Below are 25,417 nucleotides of genomic sequence, written 5' to 3'. Positions count from 1 at the left end.
TAATATTATTATAAAGTCTTGAATTGGTTAAATTATCAAATAAAAGTATTGTTAAGATACTGAAGGACCCATAAGTAACGCAAATGGGGAGAACGGCGTTAAAGAAATTAGAGAGATAATTCCTCGGACGAATACCCAATTTACCCTTTCGTCCCGGCACCCTGGCCTTATTATCTAAAGTGCTCTAGCTCTGGTGAGTCGGAGGGATGTAACAGAAAAAAAGTTAAAAAATAAAATAAAAAAATTGAAAAGAAGAGAAAAAGGTAAGGGAGTTGGAGGTAGACAAGCCTTCTGGTAAAGGACGACGAAGATCCACAAAAAAAAAACGGGGTGAGATACACCAGCTCTTTTCTACAGCACGTCCTACTGGCCGGAAGGATGTCGAGATGCTCGCGAGACTTTTTTCGGACCATAATTTATTTACGCGCGAGATATTTTCTCGGAGCTTCCTTTTCTCTTTTGCAACCCTTTTTCAGTGGAACCCAAGACCGGTAATCCGATTAGTCTGATCGTCGGGTCCTTGGATTCTAGACCTAGACTTCCTTTATTCTCATGACACTAAACTCGTTATTTCTTCACATTTTTTATGTGTAATAATTTGATATCAAAGTTTTAATCTTTATAAACAATATTCCATAAAGATATAAATTCCTTAAAATTTCATCAAATAAAAAAACATTAACAGTATCAAATTTTTCTAAAAATGACATTCTAAAAAAAAAATTGCAATTAAAAATATGGTATACAAATACATATGCATTTGGAATGATATTAATTACTGTTTGTATAAAGCAATATTAATTTCAAAATAAAATGAAATACTTCTGACGAATAATATATAAACCAACAATTGTGCTTTTGACATAGCTATATAATTCTCAATCAGTCTCTGGGAATCCGCAAATTTTCCTGAAAAGGGGTAAAATGTTCTCTCAATAGACGCCACAATTAAAAGAACAGTCTATCAAGCCTATACTAAAATGCATTTCTGGTCTCGACGCCCGCAAAACATGAGCAAGATATAGATGTAGGAGTAGACGAATAGATCGAGTCTTTGTCGGCATTTTCGGCGACATTGCGATGGATGTGCGATCGATGAATCAATCCGTTCGCCGTGACGTTGTTGCAAAAGAGGATAGAACAGAGTAGTGAGGGTGATACTAACCAGTTTGTGTCGGGATGCACCCTCGCTGCTACTGCTGCTGCATGGCACATAGTAAGGGCGTGCAGTAGGTGCGGGTGTATTAAAAAGCGGGGGTGGCTGCGGTCGCGTACCAATCACCCACCGTGGGTTGGATGAAACGACGAGAGGTAGAGAACAACCAAAACGCTTCGGGGCCATGGAGCACACACTATCCTATAGCTAGATATCCTACAGACAGGTTTGTTCAGCCAGCATCGCTCTTTCTCTATCTCCTACTCTCTTGTGTCCATCCTCATCCCCCTGTGAAATTTTAATCGTGTCGTCATTGGGGTAGTTTGTTGCGATAACCCGACCAGCAGCGTGTACCCGCGGATTTAAAAAAAAAAAGACAAATAAAAGAGATAAAAAAGAGTACTCTATATCCGATCGATTTGACGACATAATGTCACTTTTTGACTTTTCATTCACATACTAAATAAAAATTTCGCACTCTTTTATTTTCTTTAATTGAATTTTTCTTTCTATAATTTATCCAATCAATCAAGTCTAATCAATAATCTGAGCTAGTTTTATCATACATCTTAAACATTTATAAATAAGTAAAATAAAAGAGAAAGTAAAATACAAAAATATAGTTACCAAAATGCAGTGGACCTTACAGTTATTGCTCATTGATATATAACCAATCGGAAAATAATGTAGAAACTGGTTTTTGTGGGCTTTTTATCTCTCGATTTTCCGACGTGTGCGGCCAGTTCGCTTTGTGTTTTCCATCAATCACGCCGCGGCCTTTTCACTGAACGGATATATACATATGTATTTCTATATCTGTATATAGATTTATATTGGAGGAGGAGTGAGGTCAGCTTTTTGCCACGCGCTATACACATACTCCCCATGAGCCTCTGTTCAATTGCAATTCAGTTGAATTATTGAATTCAAATAGAGATTGTCACTTTACATGTTAGGATTCAATGATGATAAAAATGAAAAGAAATGAAATGAAAGAAAAAAAAAACTTACCTATTTTAAGAATACAGTCAATTAAATTCTATTTCAACAGGATTAAAATAATCAGCAGGATAACACACAAGGATATAAATAGTGGAACAAATAATATTTATTTGATGGCGTACCTAAAACATCATTAAAACTTAATGTAAAGTCAAAAGAATAATTTTTAGTTGTTTTTATCTTTCATCAAACATTAAGATAATTACACTAGACGTTTAGATCCATTTCTCCATTTTAACTCATTTACTTTTTCAATTTTTAATACTTATCATCATTTATTATTTACAACAAGAAGATATTGCACTATATAAAGGTCGAATCGATTCAAGAACGACCCTGTACGTAATATTCTTGTAATTTAACAGCTACTGACAATACAATAAATTTTTATTTACAATTCAATTGATTAAAAAGTAATCAAATTGATAAATCAGATCGATTATGAACGTAAACCCTGGTTAGTCCTTAAAGTCCTCAAGATTGTGAAATTAATTCACACTTTGAAGGATCAATATGGTCTCCAAACATGCCTAGGTTTTGGACTTCTTACTTTTCTCGGCCTAACCGTCTCTCTTTCATCAATATCATCCTCCTTTTTTCGAGTTGTTAAATCTTGGCCCATATTTTCTTTATCTTGACTACGTTTCGTGCTCAAATCGACTGTACCTTCTAATCGTATTTTTACAGTTAAATCTCCTCTTCGTAATTGATCATCACTTAAAACATCTACAAAATCATTCAAGTTTTCCACACTCGGTCTCAATCGATTTTCTGTTTCTTTCAAGTCTTCGTTAATGTTATCATCCAAATCATTTCTCGATGAACCTCTTGGTGAATCTGTTTGTAACGAATCTTCACTTCGAAGTTCAACTTTTGGATCTTGTTCATTTCTATCATCAACCTCAATGCTACCATCAGGGCTTTCAGTCTCTCTTAAAGCATCCACATCGCTTTCCTTACGTTTATCATCTTTAGAACTATCTCCAGGACTAGTACTAGTGCCTCTTAGCTTTCTTAGATCCTCAAGGCTTGCTTGGTCTGGTCTTTGAAGTCGTTGCTGTGCCATTCTCAATGCTAGTGTGTGCCAGTCTGGTTCGATAATATATTGCTGTGCAGGGTAAGAAAGTGGATTATAGAGCCAAGAAGATTGGGGTAAAAATGGAGCAAATAACGATCCAAAGATAGAATTGGCTCTCAGCAAATGAAGACCTGTAAAAAAATAATTATTTAGATATGTCTAAAAATAAATCTTTATTTTCATTTGTAATCAATATTTTACCTTGAAAGTGGGAATGATGTCCTGAGGGACTTGAAGTATTTGTATTTGCCGTTGGCTCTGCTGGAGGAGTTGGAGCTGTCACTGAAGCTGTCGTCAGCAGTCCTGGACCAGAATTACTCGGAGATTCAGCAGCTACTTCTCTCACCGACACACTGATTGGTCCCAAATCATTTCGTGATTCTAAAGGAAATTTATTTTATTATAAAAGAATTTTTTATCTCTTTATTAAAAATTATTAGCCTACCAGGAGTTGGTCCAGGCATTCTTGGAGATCTTTGCTCCATAGCATGGTGAAAAGGATTAAATGCCGATGTAGTTCCCGATGGTGGATGAGTCTGTGACAGATGCCCTGGGGGCGGTGGTAAACAATGAGAAGCTAAAGAACCTCTAGGAAGTCCTCCCCATCCTTGACCTCCGTTTTGTTCAAGTCCCAAATGTTGTAAACCTTTAAGTAAAAAAATTAAAATAAATATAGAAGAAAAAAAATGCCTTATTTCTTTCTTATTATAAAATTAAGTTAAGTAAAAATTAAATTAGATTGACATTTTTATTTTCCAACAATCTGAGAAAGAATAAAGTTGATAATAAATAATAAATAATGAATGTAATTAAATAGAAAATATCAATAAATAAATTAAATCGTAATGAGTGAACAAAATAATATATTTTAACAGGTAATTCAGGTTTTGGAAATTTAGTATTAGATAATGATTGAGAATGCAAAGCGTGTGGGGTATCGCATGAATTTTGTGGGCGAAAGAGCGACTGATAAAGAGTGGAAGAGAGAGAACTGCCTGATCAATAGCAGATTATATCGTCATCTGTGCGGAACAGTTCAAAAATTCCGTAAAAGCTCCGATGCCAGTAGTGTCCGCGACCAAAGCAGGGTGACTGTGGGGTGGACGCTAGTGGAATGGGATATGCAGTCACCCCGCAGAATAGCAATGTAGGGGTAGTAAACGAGAAAGAGAGAAGACGAAAGAAAAAAGGAGAAAGAGAATGCAAAGAAAGAAAATGTGAGTGGGAGCTTTTGCCACGAAATAGTAGGGGTAAAAGGGGAAAAAGAAGGGGTGGTAAAGCTTGAAGTGGGGTAGGAAACCGAGTCACTGGCGCGTGGGCGTAGCTCGCGGAGATTGCGGCAGGCCGGATTGGCTGGCCACAAACCCCTGCAACGAGCTTTTACTCCACGACCATGAGGGGAAAAGCGACGACTTGTTGGGGAAAAAAGCTCGCTTGGGGATATGCAGTTTATACTCTTTGGCACTAGTGGCGCACAACTAGCGCCGTTTACTCACTGAGTGGGGACAATTTTTAAGCTCTCGTTAAGCCGCGTGTGATGCCAGACTCAAAACTACCACGCATCCGGTCACTGCAAGCTCTATTTTCCGCGATTCTACGGCTATTCGTGCCATTCTATGAAAGGATTAATACTGTAAACGGCATTCTTATCTAAGAAAACAGACCGAGTGATACAAAAAAAATCATTTTTTCCAGTTTACTAATTTTTAAAACACGTTTAATCAAATATTTTTAATTAATTTCATGAATACAGAAGATTGACCACAGCATCCTTGATTTAATAAACCCTAAAATACCCCTTTTTCACACAGAATTCGCGGCTCCTTTAAGTTAGTCGCTAAGGAAAAGGATAAGGGGTGATAATTCCGAAAACAAATGAAGACTAATGAGAAGAGGGTTACGATGGAATGGAACGAGGTCTATATAGGGGTTGCCAAAGGGTTCAAGAAGCTCGAACTACATCCCTTTAAGGGGTGAGAAATGTTGAGCTTGAATGTTACGGCTTCTAGGGTTACTGTTACCCCCATTACATATCCCCATACCAAAACAAGGACTGTGGGATGATGTATTGTCTTCCAGCATGTTCAGAATGTGCCCTAGGGGTTGGCATAACGTTCTCCCAAGGTCGTAGTATAAAGTACCTTGTAATGTTTCTGCTAATCGTCAATTTTAAATTCCCGATTTATCAGATTTGTTCAACAAAAAACAAAATCAACCCTGTAAATATAAGATAAACATTTTCAAAGTAACTCAAAGGTTATTTAATGTTTTTTTCTTTGTAACTGTAATAAATTAATTTACGGATTTTCCTGGTCCCTATCTATTCAAATCTATGCAAAACGGTAGGTTAAAAGGCCCTCTTTATTTTGCAACGCGTTAAGCCTTGTCGAAGTTTCAACCCTTTCTACCTTCACCACTCTGTCCTACTCTATTGTCTTTCTCTTGTTTCTTCTCTAACAGAGCTCATTCCATGCTCAGACTATTGTTGTCTCTCTTACTCTTTTCTACGTAAAGCTCTACTTCTACTGTTAGTAGTTACAGAAGCTCGTTCGGGTGTCTTTGCACACCCACTCTTTACGCCCGTTCTCATTATCGCATCGCAACAACCCCTAAAATACCATTTTCGAAAGGTCTTTTGCACAACAAAATAGAAAGAAAATTTTTTTTTTTATAATCAACAAAATATTGAATTAATTATTCTCTACTTAATTCAATTTTTCATGAACTCAAGAATTAAAAAAAAAAATTTTTATCTTCATAAAAGAGAAATATTTTTCTGAAAAAATTATATAAATTTACTGTAATGTGATCGGAAGCGAAAATAAAAAGAAATGAAGGGCGCGACAGTTTTAAACTGAAGGTTCCTAACAATCTCCCCTAAATGAGGTAAAGGCCACCTTATTGAAACAGGGGTTGCGATTTTTCCGGCTCTAACCACCCCACAGAGGCGGTTAATTGACACGAGGAGGGTTGGAGAGCGTCAGAGAAACGAAAGTAAGAAAGAAAAAGACAACAAGGGGTAGACGGACGAAAGAAGTGGCGTACGCGGTGTTCTTGTTAACTCGAATCCTGAGCTCTCGCGATTTTTCATCCCCTCTGTGAATGAAACTGACGAGATAGAAGAGAGAAAAATGTAAAGAAAGTCTACATCAAAACTAAAAGGCAAGGAGGATTCCTTTATCAGGATTTTCGATATAATAATGATTTTAATTTATATATTGTATTAATAGAAATTTCTCTAACTACATAAAATTTGAAGAGGTCTTTATATTGAGTACAGAGGTAATCTGATGACCAATTATTTATCAATACTGGAAACAAGACATGGACAGGAGTATCTTTGACAACTAATTTGTCCCCAAAGTAAGAGGAGTCCAAAAATAAGAGGGTGTCGTAGAATCGTTCAAATGTGCCGGACCTTAAGGCACTTGAATCCTCTTGAGGAAACCCCATAAAATACGTCCCCAAGCTGCTGAGGTAGGCCGAACGAAATTTAATAACATCACCCTAGTTACACCTCAATGAGCACCTTAACAACCCCTATAGAGGTCTTTCTTCATCTCGCACTTGCTTCGTGCCAATCCCCACACTCACTTCTCATCGTCCTCATGTTCCTTATCAACCCTCTGGCGCGGATATCTAATAAACCACCCTCTAAAACGCACCCTTGGCGTGCCAATGATACACCCTCTCGACTATTTGCACGTGCAATACTTCCACATGGATATTCCAGGATGTGGAAGGAGAACTGGACTTTTAACTGACCAGTGGCGCAACCTCTGTGTTAACATATGAACCTGATGAGCGAAAGAGTTAAAGTCGCGGGTGAATTTAAATGAAATTCAATCACTTCAAATGTATCGAATGATTTTGTTTTAGCTTCTTGAACCATAAAGTAATATAATTTAGATATTTATAGAGAATTTATTGATGAGAAAAAAATTATCTGAAAGAATTTATGCAATTTTTGATGGAATGAAAAATTAAAAGAGGGAAATGATGGGCGTTGGTTAAAAATCGAAGAATTCGAAGCCATCGACTGGGAATTGGACAACTCTCATCCTCTGCTCCAAGGTGGGTGGCTTTGAAGAGTAGTATAGAAGAGTCGATAGGAAGCTGAGGGGTAAGTGGGGGTCGCAGAAGCTCCGTTAAGCCGCTTATCATGCCGAAACAATACACTGTTGGTGCACCAGAGTATCAGTTACTCGCAACCTCCATCCCCGAGGTTCCACTAGTCGCATCAAAATTTCGAGCTCTAATAGAATTTTTGTTTTGTCCAATTCAAGTTTTTTTTTAATTCACTGCATTTGATGGTTAAAAAAAAATTTTTCCAACCAGAAAAATCAGTAAAAAAGGCATACGACATTTAGATACGTTTAATCAGAGTCTCCACTTACGAGGGAAAACTCAATTTTGAGTGCAAGCACCCCAACGCCTGTTCAATTTTGACACCCTTCGTGTTACTGCTCCTTAGAATCATCCAGCATGTCGTACAACAAAGACAAAATCAATGGAACTCTGTTGAGATGATGAAGGAGCGAAAATACAAAGTCACCCTCGTTCCCTAAACTACCTGAAGCGAACGAGAGAAGTAGAGAGATGGTTAGGTTGCAAACTTCGTTACCTATCGACAAGGAGAGACATTGGTGCCTTGGTGAGAAGTGAATCAAGGGTGGAATGTAGTATATAGTTGAAGGAGCAAGAGAAGATAGAAATTTCTACTGATGGACCCCGAAGCTTTAGATCTAAGGCAATGCCTGAGAACTTACCGGACAGTTTGAATCCCAACGGATCTTGCGGATGTCCAAAGGGAAATGGCCGTGGTCCAAAGTGGTAGGGATGAAAAGCCTGGTGTCCTGAAACGTGAGTTGAATGCTTTACTCAACTACAGATTGGGATAGTTTCAAGTCGTTCCATTACAAGAAATAAAAATAAATTTTCTCTTGACAATTTTGCTCTTGATTTTTTCTATTGTACAGAAATTCTTTTCACTTACTAGTTTTTGATCGTGGCTCTCTTGGTCCATCCACTGTTACTTTAATAGCTTTACTGAGCGTTGCTACTTGAGGTGGTGTTGTTTGTAGCATTATTGTCAAAGTAAAACTTTTTCCTGCAACAAAAGAAAACTTAAATAAGTTGATATTTTTGCGGATAAACATAAAAAAATGATTAAATTATTGTGTTGATAAAGGTGAGAGGAAGGTAAATGAAGAAGGAATGGAACAAGAAACTAGCTTTTCCCAGTGGTACGATAGCTCAACCACGGAACGAATGAAAAACCATAAAGGTGCGGGTAAAGCTTTGGTTTCTCGGTTTGCCTACTTTCATTATTCAAATCCAATTCTACCTACCACGAGTCTCGCATTATTTTTCATTCTCACCAGCTTCTATACACGTGGCATGATATTTGTTTTCATTTCACACAGCTTTAAAATCACTTCTGATTTAAAATAAAAATGGGTAACCTACTGTTTGAAGACTATTTATTGCTCTTATTACTTTTATCATGACTATCATAATTATATTTTTCCCCTCGGAATAAAAGACAAAAAAAAACAAGCAATAAGTGACAAGCGAGGAAATTCAGTGGCCAATGTTGCGTGACATACAACTGATGGAAACAAAACACAAATGTGTCGGAAGTAAGGGAGTAAAAGTGGCGCCAGTAGGTCGATGTTTACACTCTTCTTTTTGCAAATTTACTCTTTTACGTTATAAAAAATAATATAGGTAATAGTTATTTTTGTTAATAATAAACAATATAACTTGTAATTTTTGATAAATTATTTCAAAGAATCTTATTTGGTTTTTCAATAAAATATTAACTTTTTTAACCCAGCAAGTACGAACTTGATGGAATATTTGATTAAAAATGAACCAAAAATATTGAAATAACTATTTAAAATTGAAGATTATTTTTAAAATAAAAATGGAATAATTAAAGTCCCGTTGATGCTTGCTTATATTAAATAAAATACTAATATCGAATAGAGAATAAACTAGGATTGACAAACAATGAAATAAATTCAACACAAGTTGCTGATGATATTTTAATAAATTAGCAATAAAATCAATGAATCAACAAGCTTAAAATTCAACATCATTTGATGCGATGTCACTGGACAAGAGAAATCCCACGAGAACCGGGGATAGAGAGGTATTTTAGGGAGTGTTTATGAGGCATTATGTGTAACTCGGTGGAAGAACGATTTCTCACCCTACTACTATTTCACTTGTCTGGCAATGATGCCAAGTTACCTACCTCTACAATATAGCCCATAGAGTATGGTTGTTAGGTACGTAAAACAGTTGATGTTAAATCAACAGGATTTAAAGAAGAAATTTAAATGTATGATGATATCTTGAAAAGAAACTTTCTTCTTTACATATATTTACAAATGTGTACAATATAAGTAAATATAACCCATATAGGGAGCATATAGAAAGATAATATGAAAACTCACTCCGTCGGAGTTTACCCAAGGATCATACAGCGTTAAAAACTCCCCTGTTTGCTGGCAAAACGAGCCAGAGCCGACGGAGGGTGACTTTAGGATCGTTATTCCACGAGTGTTTGTAGTGTTTTAAGATTCTGACGTTTTGACTGCCAGAATCGCTCACTCATGTGTAGAAAAGAGTTGGAGATAAATGAAAGTGAGACGTGTATGTGTGTTTGGATAAACTAAATCGCGTGATAAGTGTCTCGATTATTTTTTTGCGATTCAGTCAATCAAAAATTCAGTAAATATCTGTCACCTCATTCTATCTCCCCTGATTTAAAAAACATACACCAACAGTCAACAAATGATTACAAAAAAATGTTATCTAATTACAGTTTCCTAATTGACCGTCTAAGTGGAAATGTCGTGCAATGATCAGACACATGCAATCGGTGTCTAAGGTAATCTTTATTTACATTATTATGAATCTGAAACATGTATGAAAAAAAAGTGTGATCAAAATGTTATATTTGATGGTTGAGTGAATTAATCAGAACAAATATAAAAGAATAACGTGAAAAGAATGATATCAAGTTATTTAAAATGAAAAAGAGATGGCTCAGAACGATTCACTGTAGTGTAATAAAAATTTACATGAATTAAAAAATGATGATAAAATAAATAAATATACAAATAAACGTACAAAAGAACTTGGCAATATTTTACGACATTGAACGGACAAGGTTAGCAAGAGCTAGAGTGCAAGGAAGAGTAAAAATGATGCTTAATCGGTAGAAAAACTCTGGGGATGCAGTCATCCGGAGGAGTAACCGTCCAACGATCCCTTCGCTCTTTCCACCCTTAGCTCGCGCCACTTATAAGGGTGAATTTGCACATTTTTAATTGGAGAAAAAAAAATTATTAGGACTCGATCAACCTATGTGGTAAGCTACTAGACGTAATAAGGAGATTTCCAATCTCATCAACATACCAAAGTTATTCTTTTCAATTAACTGAATTTATTTTGTAATTTAATTATCACTTCTTATGACTAGCTTTTTTTTTAAATTACAACATCATTGCTAATAGCAGAAATAATTGCTAAATCATCAGGGTAAATTAAAATTTAATATTTTAAAATTATTTTCTCAAACACAAAAAAAATTTGACAAGATATGTAATTTGGAGATAATTAAATGGACATGACCCAGTATTAAGGAAAAATTCCATGAAAAGGCTTTGGTACGGTGTTGGGTAAGGACGAAATGAGAAAGAGACGAAGAGTAGGTTGTGAAAGTAAGCAGTAACAACAGCGAATGAGCTACTAAAACTTGGAATATTATCATAGCAGTGCAGAAGTGCTATATCACCCTTCACCCCTTTTCAGCAACATCCCCGACGGGGGATTAGCGTCAACCTCCGACGCTAGGAATCCTCGACCAGTGGATGGTGGTAGAACAGGGATAAAGATAAAGAGGATGAGTCCAGGCAGTAGCCATACTACTGATACGTATAACGATTGGTCCGGATGTAAAACGACATTCACAACGCATAAATACTGGCGTTACCTGTGTTTTATCGTGACGATTCCAAAGAGAAAAGTTTGTCTCTACCTTTATCTGATAGGAAACTAGAATGAGAATCCAGATATATCGACTGATAGATCCTGAACTATGTGTTTCTGATCGGATTGAAGAAACATGTAGCTATGAATTCTCGACAAAGATGCTAACAAATTTATCAAATTTATTTCTTTGTAATAATTCATTGTCTATTTTTAATTATTTATCTTTCAAAAGTATTTCCTTTCAAGATTTATTGGATCCTTAATTAAATAAATTACTATTGAAACAATTTTTCAATTGAATAAATAAAACTTTTAATTCATTTTCATAGAAGAAACAGATAAAAAAAAAATTTAGATAATAATTTTAATCACACTAATAAAATCTCTGCGCATAAAATTAATTTTTCTTCCTCTCTCTTTTACTCTCTTCATTACATTCATTTTGACAACAACCAAAAAAGCCACTAACTCACCCCTAAATTGTGGTTTTAAACCGTGGTCAACTAGACCCTCAAAAAATCCATCGTGACCATGAACAAACAGCACAAATAGACATTTTGCTATTCATTTATTCTTAACGAAGATTTTTTTTAAATTAATTTTTCATTACATACTCATTCTCTATAGAATTCATATATGAATTATCTATGAATTTCGTATATACATTGATATCTAATAAAAACTAATAATATACAAGTATTTTTGTTTAAATAATTTGATTTTTTATTTTAAATATGTTTGAATAAAATAAATATCTAAAAAAAGGTATGAAGAGTTGATAAAAAATTTGATAATCATTTTAATGATCAACCAAATAAATAAAATTCATCAACAAATAAAGGTAAAAAATTTCAAAGCGAACCATTACCTATATATAAATGATAGTTAGAGGCTGGCCGTAATGCAGTAATGAGGGCTTACTGCCATGGAAACCAAAGCCGCTTACAGTCAACCACTCTCCACCTCTTGCATCTCCACTTTAACTCCCGTAGAAGCCTAACATTTTACTATATATCCGCGATATCCTCATCCGCGAATTTACAGAAAAAATTTCATGAGTACCCAGATTTCTCTCTGATACCTTTTGGTACTTTTTCAAATGCTAGAGATTTTATACGCTTCATTTTTTTGAGCTTTAATTGAGCTCTCACGATTTCACTAATTTTTCTTTTTATAATTTACAAAGATATTTTTTATATCAACTAAGTATTCGATTTCATTGATGATGAAATAGTCAGATGGAAAGAAAAATTCTTTTTAAGAATTCTCTTTTCCAATTTACCATAAACAAGTCGAACGTCCCCTTCGTTAAATGTGTACGTTAGTGACTCCTTGAAGCTTGCTACCACTCCTACTCTTAACTTAAATAATCCTCCAAGTTGAGAATAAGTTGGTATAAATGTATTTGTCAGTTGGTATAGAATTAAAGGAATTAAATTTCTTGTTTTTATTCGCTTGAATCATTGTCTATCAAAGAATTTTCAAGGTGCTCCAAAAAATAAAACCTTCCATAACTGAAGTTAAACTTAAAATACTACCGTTCTCATTAATAAAACAAAAAAACAATATTCAAATAATATTTCTTAAAAAAAATATTATTTCAAGAATCAGTCTGAAGCGTAACTTTTGTCTGTCAAAATGAAAGATCAATTTTTTTTTAAATTCTTATATACCATTACTTTCCGGACGTATTTTTAGCATTATATCACGGTAATGGAAACGATTATTAGGTGGCATTATTTAAAAGTCCAGACTCCCTAAATTTTTCTTTCCGCTTGTACAGGAGGCAAAAGAAAAGAACCTCAAGGTTTGCTCACCCTCTTGAGGCCTACCAAAGGCAGGCAGGCAAAAAGAGTCTACAGTCTACGCTGAATAATTGACTAGCACGAGGATGAGAATTAAAAATCCCTGTGTCCAACAAACGTCTACTCTGAGCACAAGTATATATAAAGCTAAATCTGAAGGAAAACCTTCGATTTGACTAAGGGAAAAGATATTTACGTAGTGAATTAAAAATGAGATTAAATGAGTATACGTTCAAACTTTATTTTCTAAGATGTGGATGAATAATGGGACCATGTACTGATGGAAAACATTATGCAGAGTGAAATTTCTACGGAATTAATGAATAATGATATAGATCATCTTTCACAGAGGATAGTTTGGAAAAGAAAATATCAATCAATAAAAAAAAATTGTGAACATACCTCTGCCACTTCGGCCAACAAACCTCAGGTCATTGAATTTCGCAACCTGATTCTTCATCAAAGCCGTTGAATTCCTTAACTCTGCACAGCAATTTTCATCATTTCCTGCTCGGACAGTCACTAAAGTTCCATCTCCAACTTCTCCTAGAGCGACAACCTTGAAGGCTACCGGAAGTGTCTTGTTAGATCTCCAATGACTTGGTAAAACTGTACAAACTACATGAGGACTACCTAAATCATATCAATTCATTTTAAAATTATTTTCTATTTTCTACAAACAATTTGTATTTTAATATAATAATTCTCTAAGCTCATACAGTTTTATAACTGCAAATCAGTGAATATACACTGTTTTGCAATGATTTTCACTGATTTATTTCTAAAGAGCAGCTTTTAATTAATCACCATTATACGTTATGAACTTGCAACTCTTGTTTAAAAATGAATTAAAAGAATATCATTTCGATGAGTAATGATGATTAATAATTATTTTATTATTTAAAAAATTTAAGATTAAACTATGCAAAAGTTATTCAATAAACTTAGCACCTGTTTGAACTAGTTCTCCAGGGTGTTCAGCAAGAAGTCCATCGAGAGCTCTTTTAGCCAACAAATCTGCGGTGAGAGCATAATCAGGTACTTGATTGTTAGTCGAAGTATTCTGATTGGGTTCACCAGCCAGATGCATTCTTCTTCTTGATGAAGAACCCCGTGTTTTTCTCAACCTTGGACTGGTTATCTGAGCAGGATTATTCACCTGATTTCTCACTAACCGCGGATCCAAATAATCTAAGCCGAGAGGACGATCCTCGGGGCGAACATCTCTCAAGGGATTCGTCATGGAATATTTTACTAAACTACCATCGACTTTATTTGTAACTCATTATTGGTAAATCTGTTGAAGATTATCCGTTTAAACTTTGTAGATCCGTCTTGCAGGATCACTATCACCGCAAATACACAATACCCTGGTTTGGAATTGGATTTGTTTTTGCGATTCTTCTTTTCCTTCGTTGTTGTCAGAATCACCCTAGCTCGATTTCTTAGGATCGTTTCCTTTGATCCTTATTTCATTATCCCGCGACGGAAAACTCGAATGAACACAGCATCCGTTTAGGAATTCTTTTTCGATGTCTTTTCACTGCCAAGTCGCAGAGAAAATTCTTTTTATTGAAATCCTTTCATTTATATTGTTTCTGTTTGATTAAAAAGAATAATTGTAGCCGAATAATGTTGATGACTCAAATCACTAATTCATATCACAGATGTTTTCACTCAACAGTCACTTAATTCACTTAGTAGTCGGCACACTTATGGCTCAATCAATCAAATATTCCATAACAATAATATTTGTTTCAAATCTTGATGGCATGAAAAGTGATCTTGGTGGCTCAGTGAAGTTGGTTTTCTCACTTGTGTTCTCTCTTGGGGTAGTCAGGGTGTTTAACTCGCGCGGTCTCGTTTCGGGTTCGGTGGAAGGTGGTGGCGGCTTCTGCGGTGGAGCCGCGCGGTGTGGTTGCGGTATATTTTTGAGGCCGCCGCCCCCAAACCCCCAGCTACCCCCCGCTCACGAGTCGTTTCCGCAATGGTAGGGGTAGTTTTTCCAAGCAGTGGGGAAAAATATTCACCCTCTTCCTTCCACTCGTTTCTCCCCACTCTTATTCGTTCATAGTTTCTCACTCTTACTCATAAGTTTAAGTTCAAACTAGCACGGCCCTCTGCCGATTAACCGTGGATCTCCTTCTTCTTCTTCATCCGACAGCTCCTTCTTCGCCACCTCCTCCTTTTCACTTGCCACTTTCTTCTTCTTCTCCTCTTGGTGACGATAACGAGCCTCGTTACTTGCTCCTGAAAAAAAAACATTTTTAAGAAATTGAAAAAAATCGAAATAACTACGATGGAAAACAATTTTTTTGAAATTTTATTTTATAGATTTTTTTTTAAAAAAACTGACCATATTCATTATTGCAATTCATTATTTTACACATTTTATGTTATTATTAAGAGTATTGTAGAATTTTATTTGAATGTTAAAAAAAAAATTTCAAAAATGTTCAGACACTTTTTATCAATAGTTTATTATTTTTTCTTATTTTGTCTTTAAGAAAGAAGACTAGAGAACGTCTCGCCAGTAACAGTGAAACGAAACTGCCAGCAGGAAGAAGGGAAAACAAAGACAAGGGACCCCCATTTTACGAGTGAATAGGGGTTGAAGTGATAGTGAAGACAGACAAAAGAAGAGGGTGAGAAAACATGAGGAAAGATAATCATAAAGACTCGGCTACATTTATAACATTCTAGAAGATCGAGAAATTAAAAAGAAATTTTTACCAAAAAAAAAAAAGTTTCTTTTTAATAACTTTTTTTTCACCAAAAAATTTTTTAATCAATTAGCTGTACTCACATAACAAAACAGCAAATGCTTTTTCGAGAGTTGGCACGATACTATTGATCATGACGTATCTGTAGCAAGCAGAGAGAACCCCCAAACGAATACAGCCCCCCTATAATCCTAAGCCCCTATGGCTAACAATGGCGAGGTCGCGAATCTCGACCCCTCTTCAATCCCACACTCTCTTCAATCTCTATTTCGTCATCAATTGAGTCTATATATCGGTACAAAATCTCTCCTGGACTATCCATTTTTTTTGCTCTTTTTCACCCTCAAAACACCTTATCTTTGATTAACTAAAAAAAATTTTCATATAAAAAAACTTTTTTCAATTACAAATACAAACAATTAATAAAACCTTTTTGAATAATAAGTTTTTTTTAGCTAAATAGTGCAAAATACCGATGAGACTATCGTGTGGAAATTTCGATTGCAGTTGATAAGATAATGAACGAAATGCATTTGCAACGCACGAGAGTGCGATCCGTTCGATTACATTTAATCCGTAAAAAGTGATGCAAGTATCGTGCTACTTTTTACCGCGATTTTTTACTAATTCTCTTGTTTTATTTTATCCTTTTTTTTTTGTTTTAATATATTTTTTATTTTTATCACAGAAAAAAAAATAAAATAAAATATCAATATATACATGAATAAGAGAACCTCTGCATGATTCTGGTGTTGAGTGGAACACAACAATAATCATTGGATTTTTACATTTAAATTAATTGGACCAATTATCGAGGTCGAACAATTACCTGGTGGCGAACCAATTAGATTGGTATAGATTTGGAGCTTGACGGATGGTTTCACGAGCCCGGAAGGTCCTCTCACCTATACACACAACAAGTAATGAGCAATGATTTAAAACTTTTATTTCATATTTTCACTAATTTTCACATTTTTAAAAATCACTAATTTTTATTTCATGTTCACATTTCATTTTTTTGTTCAATCTGCTAATTTATCAGTTGATCTGGTAAATATCACAGCTGTAGAAGCAAATATATTTAAATTACTAATTGTAATTTTTTTGCAATTAAATATTTATCATAAACCGGAAAAAGATGAAAAACAAGCAACGAGATGTCATAGCACACACGTCCGTGGTAGCACGAGACATATTCTTGGAAAAAGGTGGCTGGAAGTTTCGTCGCGGCATCTTGGGGGGTCCTACGGGGTGTTGAGAGGGTAAGAAGAATACGCCGGCAATAGAGAAGGGTAAAGAAAAGAGTATGACATGGAAGTAAGTGAAGAAGAGAGCAAAGAGAAAGAGAGAAAGCAGAGGGGTCACGCAAGGGGGTTAAAGCTGCGACAGGGGGCGGCAACTTGTAGGCGGGCAGTTTTTAAAGGGAAAAGTGCGCATGCGAATACTTTTATAACCCCACCAAAAGCATGGTAACTTCAGGTTCTTAAAGGCTTCTTAGGGTAACTTTTGTCCTGGAATGTGTCGACAGTACATGGTTTAGAATGTCTAGAGTCCTGAGAGGGGGATGAATTTCTTATCGCGCTGAAGCATGAAAGGATTGCAAGACGAATTCTCTTCACTTTCTAGACACCTAGGTGGAATTTAAAATTTCTCCAATTGCCCACTCAAACCTCTAATGCATCTACAATTATTTGTAAATAAAAGTGTAAATATTTATTATACTATTTTACGATATTTTTTCTTACACTCATAATGATGGTTAATAAGATTCAAAGGGAAACCAAAAAAATTTTCATAAGACTTACTCTGGTTTTAAAATGCTTGAAATCAAATTAGAGACAACAGTTTATCTCTTTCTTGAGGTTTCTCTGATGAAAAAAAATAATCTATAGATTACTAATGATGAAAACAAATCTACCTTCATTTTTCCATTGAAATAAAATTTTTCATTTTCTTTGAATGATGATCTTTCAAGACAAATTAATGATCTATATTAGAAATGACTAAAATAATCTTAAATCAGAGTATGAATTGTTTTGTAAGTACACAAATAAAAGTAGAGGATAAGAAATCTTACGAGGAAGAAAATGGAAAAGCAAATTACCTAACACCCACCCTTAGAGAGATGTAGGTTGAGGGTGGTAGTGGCATGAAGCAAGTGAGGTGTCGATATGACATGTAGGGAAGCAGAGTATAGCGTCGAGGCAACCCCTGGGGTTTATTACAAGGGAGGAATCAAATACACCGGGTGTCAAAAAATAAAACTCACCCTCATCCCACTCTATGTACTATTACCTTCAATGGAAAACAAGGGAGGAATGAAATTTATGCCAGAAAAGATACTCTCACTGATCACGAATTCGAAAAATTCCAAAACTCTTTCTATCATCTTGGTATTGCAAATAAACTAAATTCAAATACCTCAAATAACTTTCAATTTTCTGCTAATAATTACCAAACGAAATTTCTATTCATGAAATAGCAGCATTGGTTTTTTTTATTCTACAACATGATGTTATCAACAAAATTATCTATGGCATTATATAATAGTCCAAAGTGTAAAATGACAACAGCAAAATCTTTAAGATCGAAAGGGTTGAAAGCAAGCTGAGGGTTAGACTAAGCTGAACATTTATTGTCAACATCTCTCCATCTCTAACTTTCTAAATCTAAAATAAAGAGGAATTTTTTGTAACACTTTCTTTTACAAAAAAGTAAACTTCAAGTTGTAGCATTTGAAATAAAAAATTAATATTTTAATGGATTGAGAAAGATAAAAAGTATAAAGAAAAGGTTAAGATAAAGACAATAATTTAGCAAACGACGGCGTTGATGTAGAGTTTTAGAAGGGCGGCTTTTCAAGGGAGAATAAACGAGTAGTGATTAAATATTATGACCGTTGCAGTAGTGCGCGACGCTTTACGTAGCAAAGACGTTACTTAGCATAATTAAAGATTCCCTGGGTGCCGAAAATCCTGTGGGCTAAAGACCCAGAAGCTTACAGAAGAGTCTTAGATTCAATTTTCAAGGTTCTCTCACTCTTTCTCTGTGTTATACACTATCAAGATTTACTTCAACCCTGTTAGGAAAGATGTAATAACAAAATTCTCTTTCTACGTCTCTGATTGAAAGCTAAAAACACTTTTACTGAGAGAGAATGATGGTAAGGTAGACCAAAGGGGATAGGAACTGTAGATGTGACCATTCCTGGGTCATTTCCATTCGGTCCTCGCAAAGTGAAATCATTTCCCAAAGGACCTGGACCTGGACACCAGCTGGCCAATGGCGAGATTCTGCAGTTGGTGATCGAAATGCCCCTTCACTTAGCTGCTAGATCATCAATACCCTCTGGAGACATTTCCAAGTTAGATCTTCAGCTTTTTTTATTTTATTATTCAACTTGGCCTCATTATTATGATTATTTTGGTCATTATTACTATGACAATTGATATGAAATTGTTATTTTCTTATATCGAAGCTGTCAGTAATGAGAAAATATTGAATAAATACAATAAAAATATGATGAGTTACCCTTGACAACGACTTAACATTCTAGAGTATCTGTCGACTATTTGCTACTCCCAGAGGACGTGTACCTATACCACGTGCTATAGAGGGCTTTGCGACTATAGTATTTCGTGTGAGACATATATTCACAAGTCTCTAGAGAGTAGTTTTAAAATTCAACCCCCATATAAAGACCACGGAGACCAATGCTACATGTTAGTCATATCAATCTGTCGATTGAAAATTTGATGTGGATTTTTTAATACACCCTATAGTTCTGTATTTAAACTTTAATGATAAGAAGATGGGTTTTTATATAATACAGAAAGATTTTGTGAACAATTCATCGAAATAACTGTCATCTGATAATCTGATAATTGATCAATAGTTTTCAGAAACTAAGTATATTTTTTTGTAAAACTATCAAGTTTAATGAAATTTCTAATTAAATAGGATATATGAAGTGTCAAGCAGCTGTTCAATTCCTACATAAGGGCACCAAGAAGAAAGGGTTGAGAAATAAGGTAGGTTAAGCTTTTGGTTAGAAGTTAGAAGTTACTCCAGAGGTTGGGGTTGTAGTTCTAATAAGCTATCCAAAGGTGTTCTAAGTTGCGTCTCTTACATCACTTTAGAGTCAGAACACTATTTGATAAACCGTCACGACCTTATACCACCAATGCACACCCTTAATTGTCACAAGACGTGCTACTAGTATGAATAATTCTCTAGTGAGTAGACGAAACGTAAGTTTGTCACTGTATAATAACAATATATTATTATCCTGAGTTAACATGGATCCATTTGATGAGAAAAGATGGTATAAAATGACAAGAATAAAGTCTACGCTCGTTAAAATGCTAATCTAGATAAAACTTAACAACAAATCTGAGGGAAAAAGATATAGAATTAGTCGTTAGTTCCGCCCTGGAGATCAAGATGATGAAGTCACCATTCTGTTCAAAATGGAAATCACTTTTTGGAATTTTTATCATGAAAACAAAAATCATTTCACGAAAATATTCTCATGGGGTATTTCATTCTATTAAGCTATCATGTTTGAAACTAATTGGAATCAAAGTTTATAAGTAAACTTTTATTCTTTTTGCCAAATTTTATGAATCAAATTGATTCAATTTATCTTTGATTGAATTTGATGTCGAAATAATACAGTTAGAAACACCAGAGAATGACAGTATAGAATATTTGTTTTAAAGCATGATGTATTTGAAAATCGTAAAAGCTACCATCACATGAGTTAAGGGCTTAATCGTATCGATCTCACTCTTAATCCATTAATGAACTCACTCGGCCTGTTTTATCCCAGTTCGGGCTTTTCGCAGCCAGACAACATACCCCACTTCTCCCACATACACACCACGTTCATGTCGCTCCACGTTTGGGGATTCATTTTATGGCAGTCTAAAATGAATTAAATTTCAAGCTTTGTTGTATACCTAAGGATTCCCCTATTTTACTTACATCAATCTTTATTTGTATTTTAGACTCTGAATTAGACGATTTAAAGACAAATAATAGTTTGGTCGACCCCCAAACTGAAATACAGGCGTGATCATTTGGCAAAAAAAAAATAAAAATAAAGGTTGAATCAAAAAAAAAAAGGAAGGAAAAATCGAGGGATGCAAATTGACTGAATCCCTTTATCGTCCTACCAAACAAGATAGCTCGACGACAAATTCCTCAAATATTTATCTCCGCGCCTCCGCGACGCCCTTATTTCTTCAACCACCATGTCACTACGCTCCATCCTCTCTCATGTCTCTTTTCACTTCCTTTTGTCGTGCAGCCAGCCAACACTGACGTCTATCGACGTATGACAAATACTCGTTGTCATCCGTCATAACCTTTTGAGACTTTATCGAGTCATGAAAAATCAGATGAAATCAAAAAAAAAAGAGTGTGAAGAATTAAATATAGAAAAATTGATGTTTATATTATATTTAAAAATATAAATAATCAGATGGATACGTTTCTTTCAAATATTTTGCTTAATTATTACATTAATGTTTTTAAGAAAATTAAATTTTATAAATAATTTTTTTAAATAGGTTTTGTCTGTTGAAAACGTGATAATTATTTTCTTTAAGTCATGTTTTAAAAAAATAGAGAGATTGACAGCAGAAGTGCTGTAGTTTTTATTTGAAATAATAAAAAAAAACAGTCAAAATATTACAGTAGATTAGAACCTTTTATTTTTATTACACTGATATATATAACTATCTCATCAATCAATTCGTGTACAACAGATGGTTAGACTACACTATCAAAAGCACATTTTTTTAAAAATTATTTACTCAATAAAGAAAATATCTCTTTCGTTTCAATTGATACTACAAGTCAAAATGTATGGATAATTTTTAAAAAAAATCCTTTTTAATATATAATTAACTATAAACTCACTATACATAAGTTCTTACATACTTGATTTCATAAATATAGACTTTTTATTATTTATCCTATTCAAACAAAACATGTCTTCAACCTTAAATTGATTAATATCAAAATCATTAAACAATCAAATTGTAATGAAGAAATATTATAAGTAAGAATTAAATGCAAAAAATTTTGCACAAAAATCAAATTACATTTTTCATTAAATAGAAAATATTCTTCCGTGATTATCTAAAGCAGATGCTGAAGACCGAAGAAGCAGAAAGAGAGAGAGAGAGAGAGAGAAAGGGGTCGTTAGCAATTAATTTATTTTTCCCTAGACGGCGTTAATTGTTAAACTTAGATGGGTGGTCGTAGCGGGGAAGCCCTGAGCAGTAGCAAAGCTAGACTGTTGCACATACACTCACACATTTAGAGAGGTAGTTTGGGTAGGAAACGAGATAGAAAGAGCAAGCTACAAGATCAAGACTTTGAGGTGACGCTAGTGAGTGAGAAAACACGTTGACGGTACAAAGGAGGGTGTACAAGACGAATGAGGAGAAAGAGGAAAGCGAGAGGATGGTAACTCACAACGACTTAGACCTTAAGGAGGATAGCAAGAACTTGAAGAGGGTGCTGAGCTGGGAAGCCAAGGCGCAAGTTTCTTCCCTTGGGGATTGGGTTACCGAAATAATTAGAATGATGATTAGGCGAAATGGGGATGACACGCCTCGTTGACCAGACAACGAGTCTTTTTCACCCCAGTGTGGCTGGTTTTGGAATCCCCGCGAAAACCTAATAATTGACCCATCAAACGTCTCTTGTTTCTCATTTTCCCACATTTGAATCGAACATCACTTTGATCGACTGAAATAAAAAAAACCTATTAATATTCAGTCAGAAATAGAAAATAATTCAATTACAATGTCAAAGATTGATAACAAACATTGATAATATTGTTTTATAGTATTCAAAAGAATAGCAGATAAAATAACTATTAAAATGATATTATTTTCCTAGGTCAGTAATTAACTGTACAATCACATGCCTATGGGCTATTGTTCAATGTACTTTTACTCATCATATGTTATCATTATGATGACACTTTTACTTGAAGCTACATTATTAATACATTTTCCAATCAAATGTATTTATCTGAAATTGATAATTTTTATTTGATTTGATAATATTAAATTTACTTTTACTTCGTGACTTTGAACCATATTGTAATTTATATTGTGTTCAGTATCAAAATTCTTCATCTACAAAGCAATCAATAACGGAAAATTAAACAAAAATTTAAACTACTCAAATATAAAATGTCTTTTAAAAATTTAACACTCCTATTTTTAACTGTATTACTTGTGAATGTACTGCCTACGCTAGCAGCTACAAATAAAGATTTTACAATTATTGAAACTCCATGGCTGGTCCTTATTTCTAAAGACACTAATAATCAGAAGAACAACATGATATCAAAGAAAACATGTCCAGGAGCTTTAATTAATCCTCAAGCAGTTTTAACTACGGTTACGTGTCTTGATTTGTAAGAATAATAATTTTTTAATAATAATAATGTAATTAAAATTGTTTTCATAATGAAAGTCAAAATACATCATTAAATTATTTCACTTCAGAAACTTAGAGGAAACTAAAAATTTAATTGTCGAAGCTTATAATCAATCTCGTCAAGTTTCACAAGTTAATCTCAGGGAGTTTAATCCTCAATATTTCTTACACAATAATTATGCTTTATTAAAACTTTCTGAGCCATTTTTATTAAGTTCCAACTTGAATACTATCATTTTGGCATCGGTTAATGAGTATCTAGATATTTTAAAATGTCAACAGCTGACCCACTACGATACATCATCAGGTAAACAACAATTTCATGAAGTTATAATTAAAAGTTGATTAAACTTTTCAAAATCTATACAATTTTGTTCATATTTCCTTTTTTTGCAGATAATACGAGTATTTCTAGAGTAATGGGAAAAATTTCATTTTCAAATAATAGTTACTGTTATCGAGACATGTCCCAACTACATATCAGTTACCAAAAACCTAGCATTTCCTGGCATCCTAGTATCTTGTGCAGCACTCATTTTAATATATTGCCATGTATAAAGGTAAATTGAATAAAATTTTATATTGATGTAGATTATTACACTAATTCAAATAAAACAATAATTTAATTCTCAAGTTGCAAGATTGGTCAGCAATGGTAATCTGTCCCCGTAGTAATGACCCCAACATCTTTGTATTAGTGGGATTTCAACTGACATTCTTAGTATTTGATTCAAAACCTGCAGAGAACAAGCTTACAAGTACATATTTTGACAATAAAACATTTAAACTTATGTTGATCTTATGTAACACATTAAAACTTTTCAGTTGGAGATGATGATTGTATTATCGTATATTCCAACATGTTTCAAGCATCGCCTTGGATAAAAGAGCAAATTGATGATTTCAATGATGATGAGGTTTCAATTGAAAATGAAAATATATACTAGATAGATAATTGATATTAGACAATTATATTCACTTTGAGGTGTTCTACTCTGAAGACAATGGAAATACTAGTATTCACTGTCATAAATTATTGTCCCATGAGTTATTTTTTAAAAATAAAACAACTTAACTACGTGGACAAATTTAATAAGTTATAAATATATAATGGAGAGTATAACTGCTTCAATTTCTATCAATCTATAGAAGAATAATTTGTATGATCTGGTGTTTTAGATTATAATAATCAAATAATTTATACCAATGATGAAGAAAACATAATTACATACGTTATAAATATATCATTTAAAATAAAAATAAAAAATATGAAATTTCTGAAATGTAATTAATGTAATATTATAATGCATGAAATATATTTAGTTCATCATGGATTAAGCAAATTCCTTTATTCTCTGATTGAATTCAATATTGAAGAAATCAATAAAAAGTCTGTGTTTACGTGAACAGAGATGATGCAACAATAGTGATTTTCAATCAGTTAATTCAATTAAAATCTACATTTAAATCAACTTTGTAATTTCAAGGTTTGTAAACGACACTGGCTTATTTCAATGATTTGTTATCTAATCTAATTCTAATGAAATTTATATCTGCTTTCGTTGAAGTAAAATCAGATAAAAAATTGCAAATCAAACGTTGTACACAGCTCATTTTTAAAAAATGATTGTTACAAGTCTTTTTATTAACAAAAGGGCATAATTTTGTTTATCCTTAATCTGCCCTTTTATATATTCGATAGAAATAATAATACGCTAGTAGCATATTTCCAAAGTCCTACGATTGATATGACAATCCCTATGGAGACATTTAACCGGAAATAGCCGAGTTATAAAAAAGACTTATGCTTAGACACGATTATCTGTTGAGTCTTTTTCGTTATTTTTATGTCGAAAGTAGAATGAAACCTACATATAATCCTCAGAATAGATATAGGAAATAATATTTTGTTGATGTCTCCTGGTGTATACTTGAAGCAAAGGTTGAGCTTTGGCCTGTGTTAAGGAACATGTGAATATTTGATCAGTCCTTCAACGTCACCCCTGTCGTCTCTCAACTCACCTCTCCACCAACCTGGTACTCCAGATGTGGTGAATTATTTAACGGCCCTCCAGGGACACAGAGAATACGTGTATATATGTACATACCAATGTGTTCACTTCGAGATTTTTGCTTTTTCTCGTGTATATATAGCTCTTCGAGTACTTCTTGTACTTTACAA

General features: G+C 34.1%; 2 protein-coding genes across 2 annotated transcripts; one reads left to right on the top strand and one right to left on the bottom strand.

Annotated features, from left to right (window-relative positions):
* Nucleotides 1–2,383: 2,383 nt before the first annotated feature.
* Nucleotides 2,384–14,897, bottom strand: LOC118074416 (uncharacterized). Its single transcript, XM_035095616.1, has 7 exons — nucleotides 14,000–14,897; nucleotides 13,451–13,681; nucleotides 8,233–8,346; nucleotides 8,006–8,092; nucleotides 3,682–3,882; nucleotides 3,438–3,617; nucleotides 2,384–3,367 (listed from the first exon to the last, which is right to left on the bottom strand). Exons 1-7 carry the CDS (start codon nucleotides 14,289–14,291, stop codon nucleotides 2,667–2,669), a joined length of 1,806 nt encoding a protein of 601 aa, XP_034951507.1. The 5' UTR covers nucleotides 14,292–14,897; the 3' UTR covers nucleotides 2,384–2,666.
* An 8,088-nt stretch (nucleotides 14,898–22,985) lies between these two features.
* Nucleotides 22,986–24,182, top strand: LOC118074432 (uncharacterized). Its single transcript, XM_035095644.1, has 5 exons — nucleotides 22,986–23,212; nucleotides 23,304–23,542; nucleotides 23,632–23,795; nucleotides 23,870–23,993; nucleotides 24,061–24,182. Exons 1-5 carry the CDS (start codon nucleotides 22,986–22,988, stop codon nucleotides 24,180–24,182), a joined length of 876 nt encoding a protein of 291 aa, XP_034951535.1.
* The last annotated feature ends 1,235 nt before the right edge of the window (nucleotides 24,183–25,417 follow it).

The sequence above is a fragment of the Chelonus insularis genome, unplaced genomic scaffold (genome assembly GCF_013357705.1).
Source record: "Chelonus insularis isolate UGA/USDA-ARS -01 unplaced genomic scaffold, ASM1335770v1 contig_135_pilon, whole genome shotgun sequence".
NCBI classification, from domain to species: domain Eukaryota; kingdom Metazoa; phylum Arthropoda; class Insecta; order Hymenoptera; family Braconidae; genus Chelonus; species Chelonus insularis.
Note: the sequence above shows the minus strand (reverse complement) of the source record. Positions and strands in the feature narration are given on the sequence as shown.

Coding starts and splice junctions, on each gene's coding strand:
- LOC118074416 (XM_035095616.1), bottom strand. CDS start 14,291: ATGACGAATCCCTTGAGAGATGTTCGCCCCGAGGATCGTCCTCTCGGC. Junction 3,883..8,005: donor GTTGGGATTCAAACTGTCCG/GTAAGTTCTCAG, acceptor TTTTACTTAAAG/GTTTACAACATTTGGGACTT. Junction 3,618..3,681: donor AATGCCTGGACCAACTCCTG/GTAGGCTAATAA, acceptor AATTTCCTTTAG/AATCACGAAATGATTTGGGA.
- LOC118074432 (XM_035095644.1), top strand. CDS start 22,986: ATGTCTTTTAAAAATTTAACACTCCTATTTTTAACTGTATTACTTGTG. Junction 23,543..23,631: donor CCACTACGATACATCATCAG/GTAAACAACAAT, acceptor CTTTTTTTGCAG/ATAATACGAGTATTTCTAGA. Junction 23,994..24,060: donor TGCAGAGAACAAGCTTACAA/GTACATATTTTG, acceptor AAAACTTTTCAG/TTGGAGATGATGATTGTATT.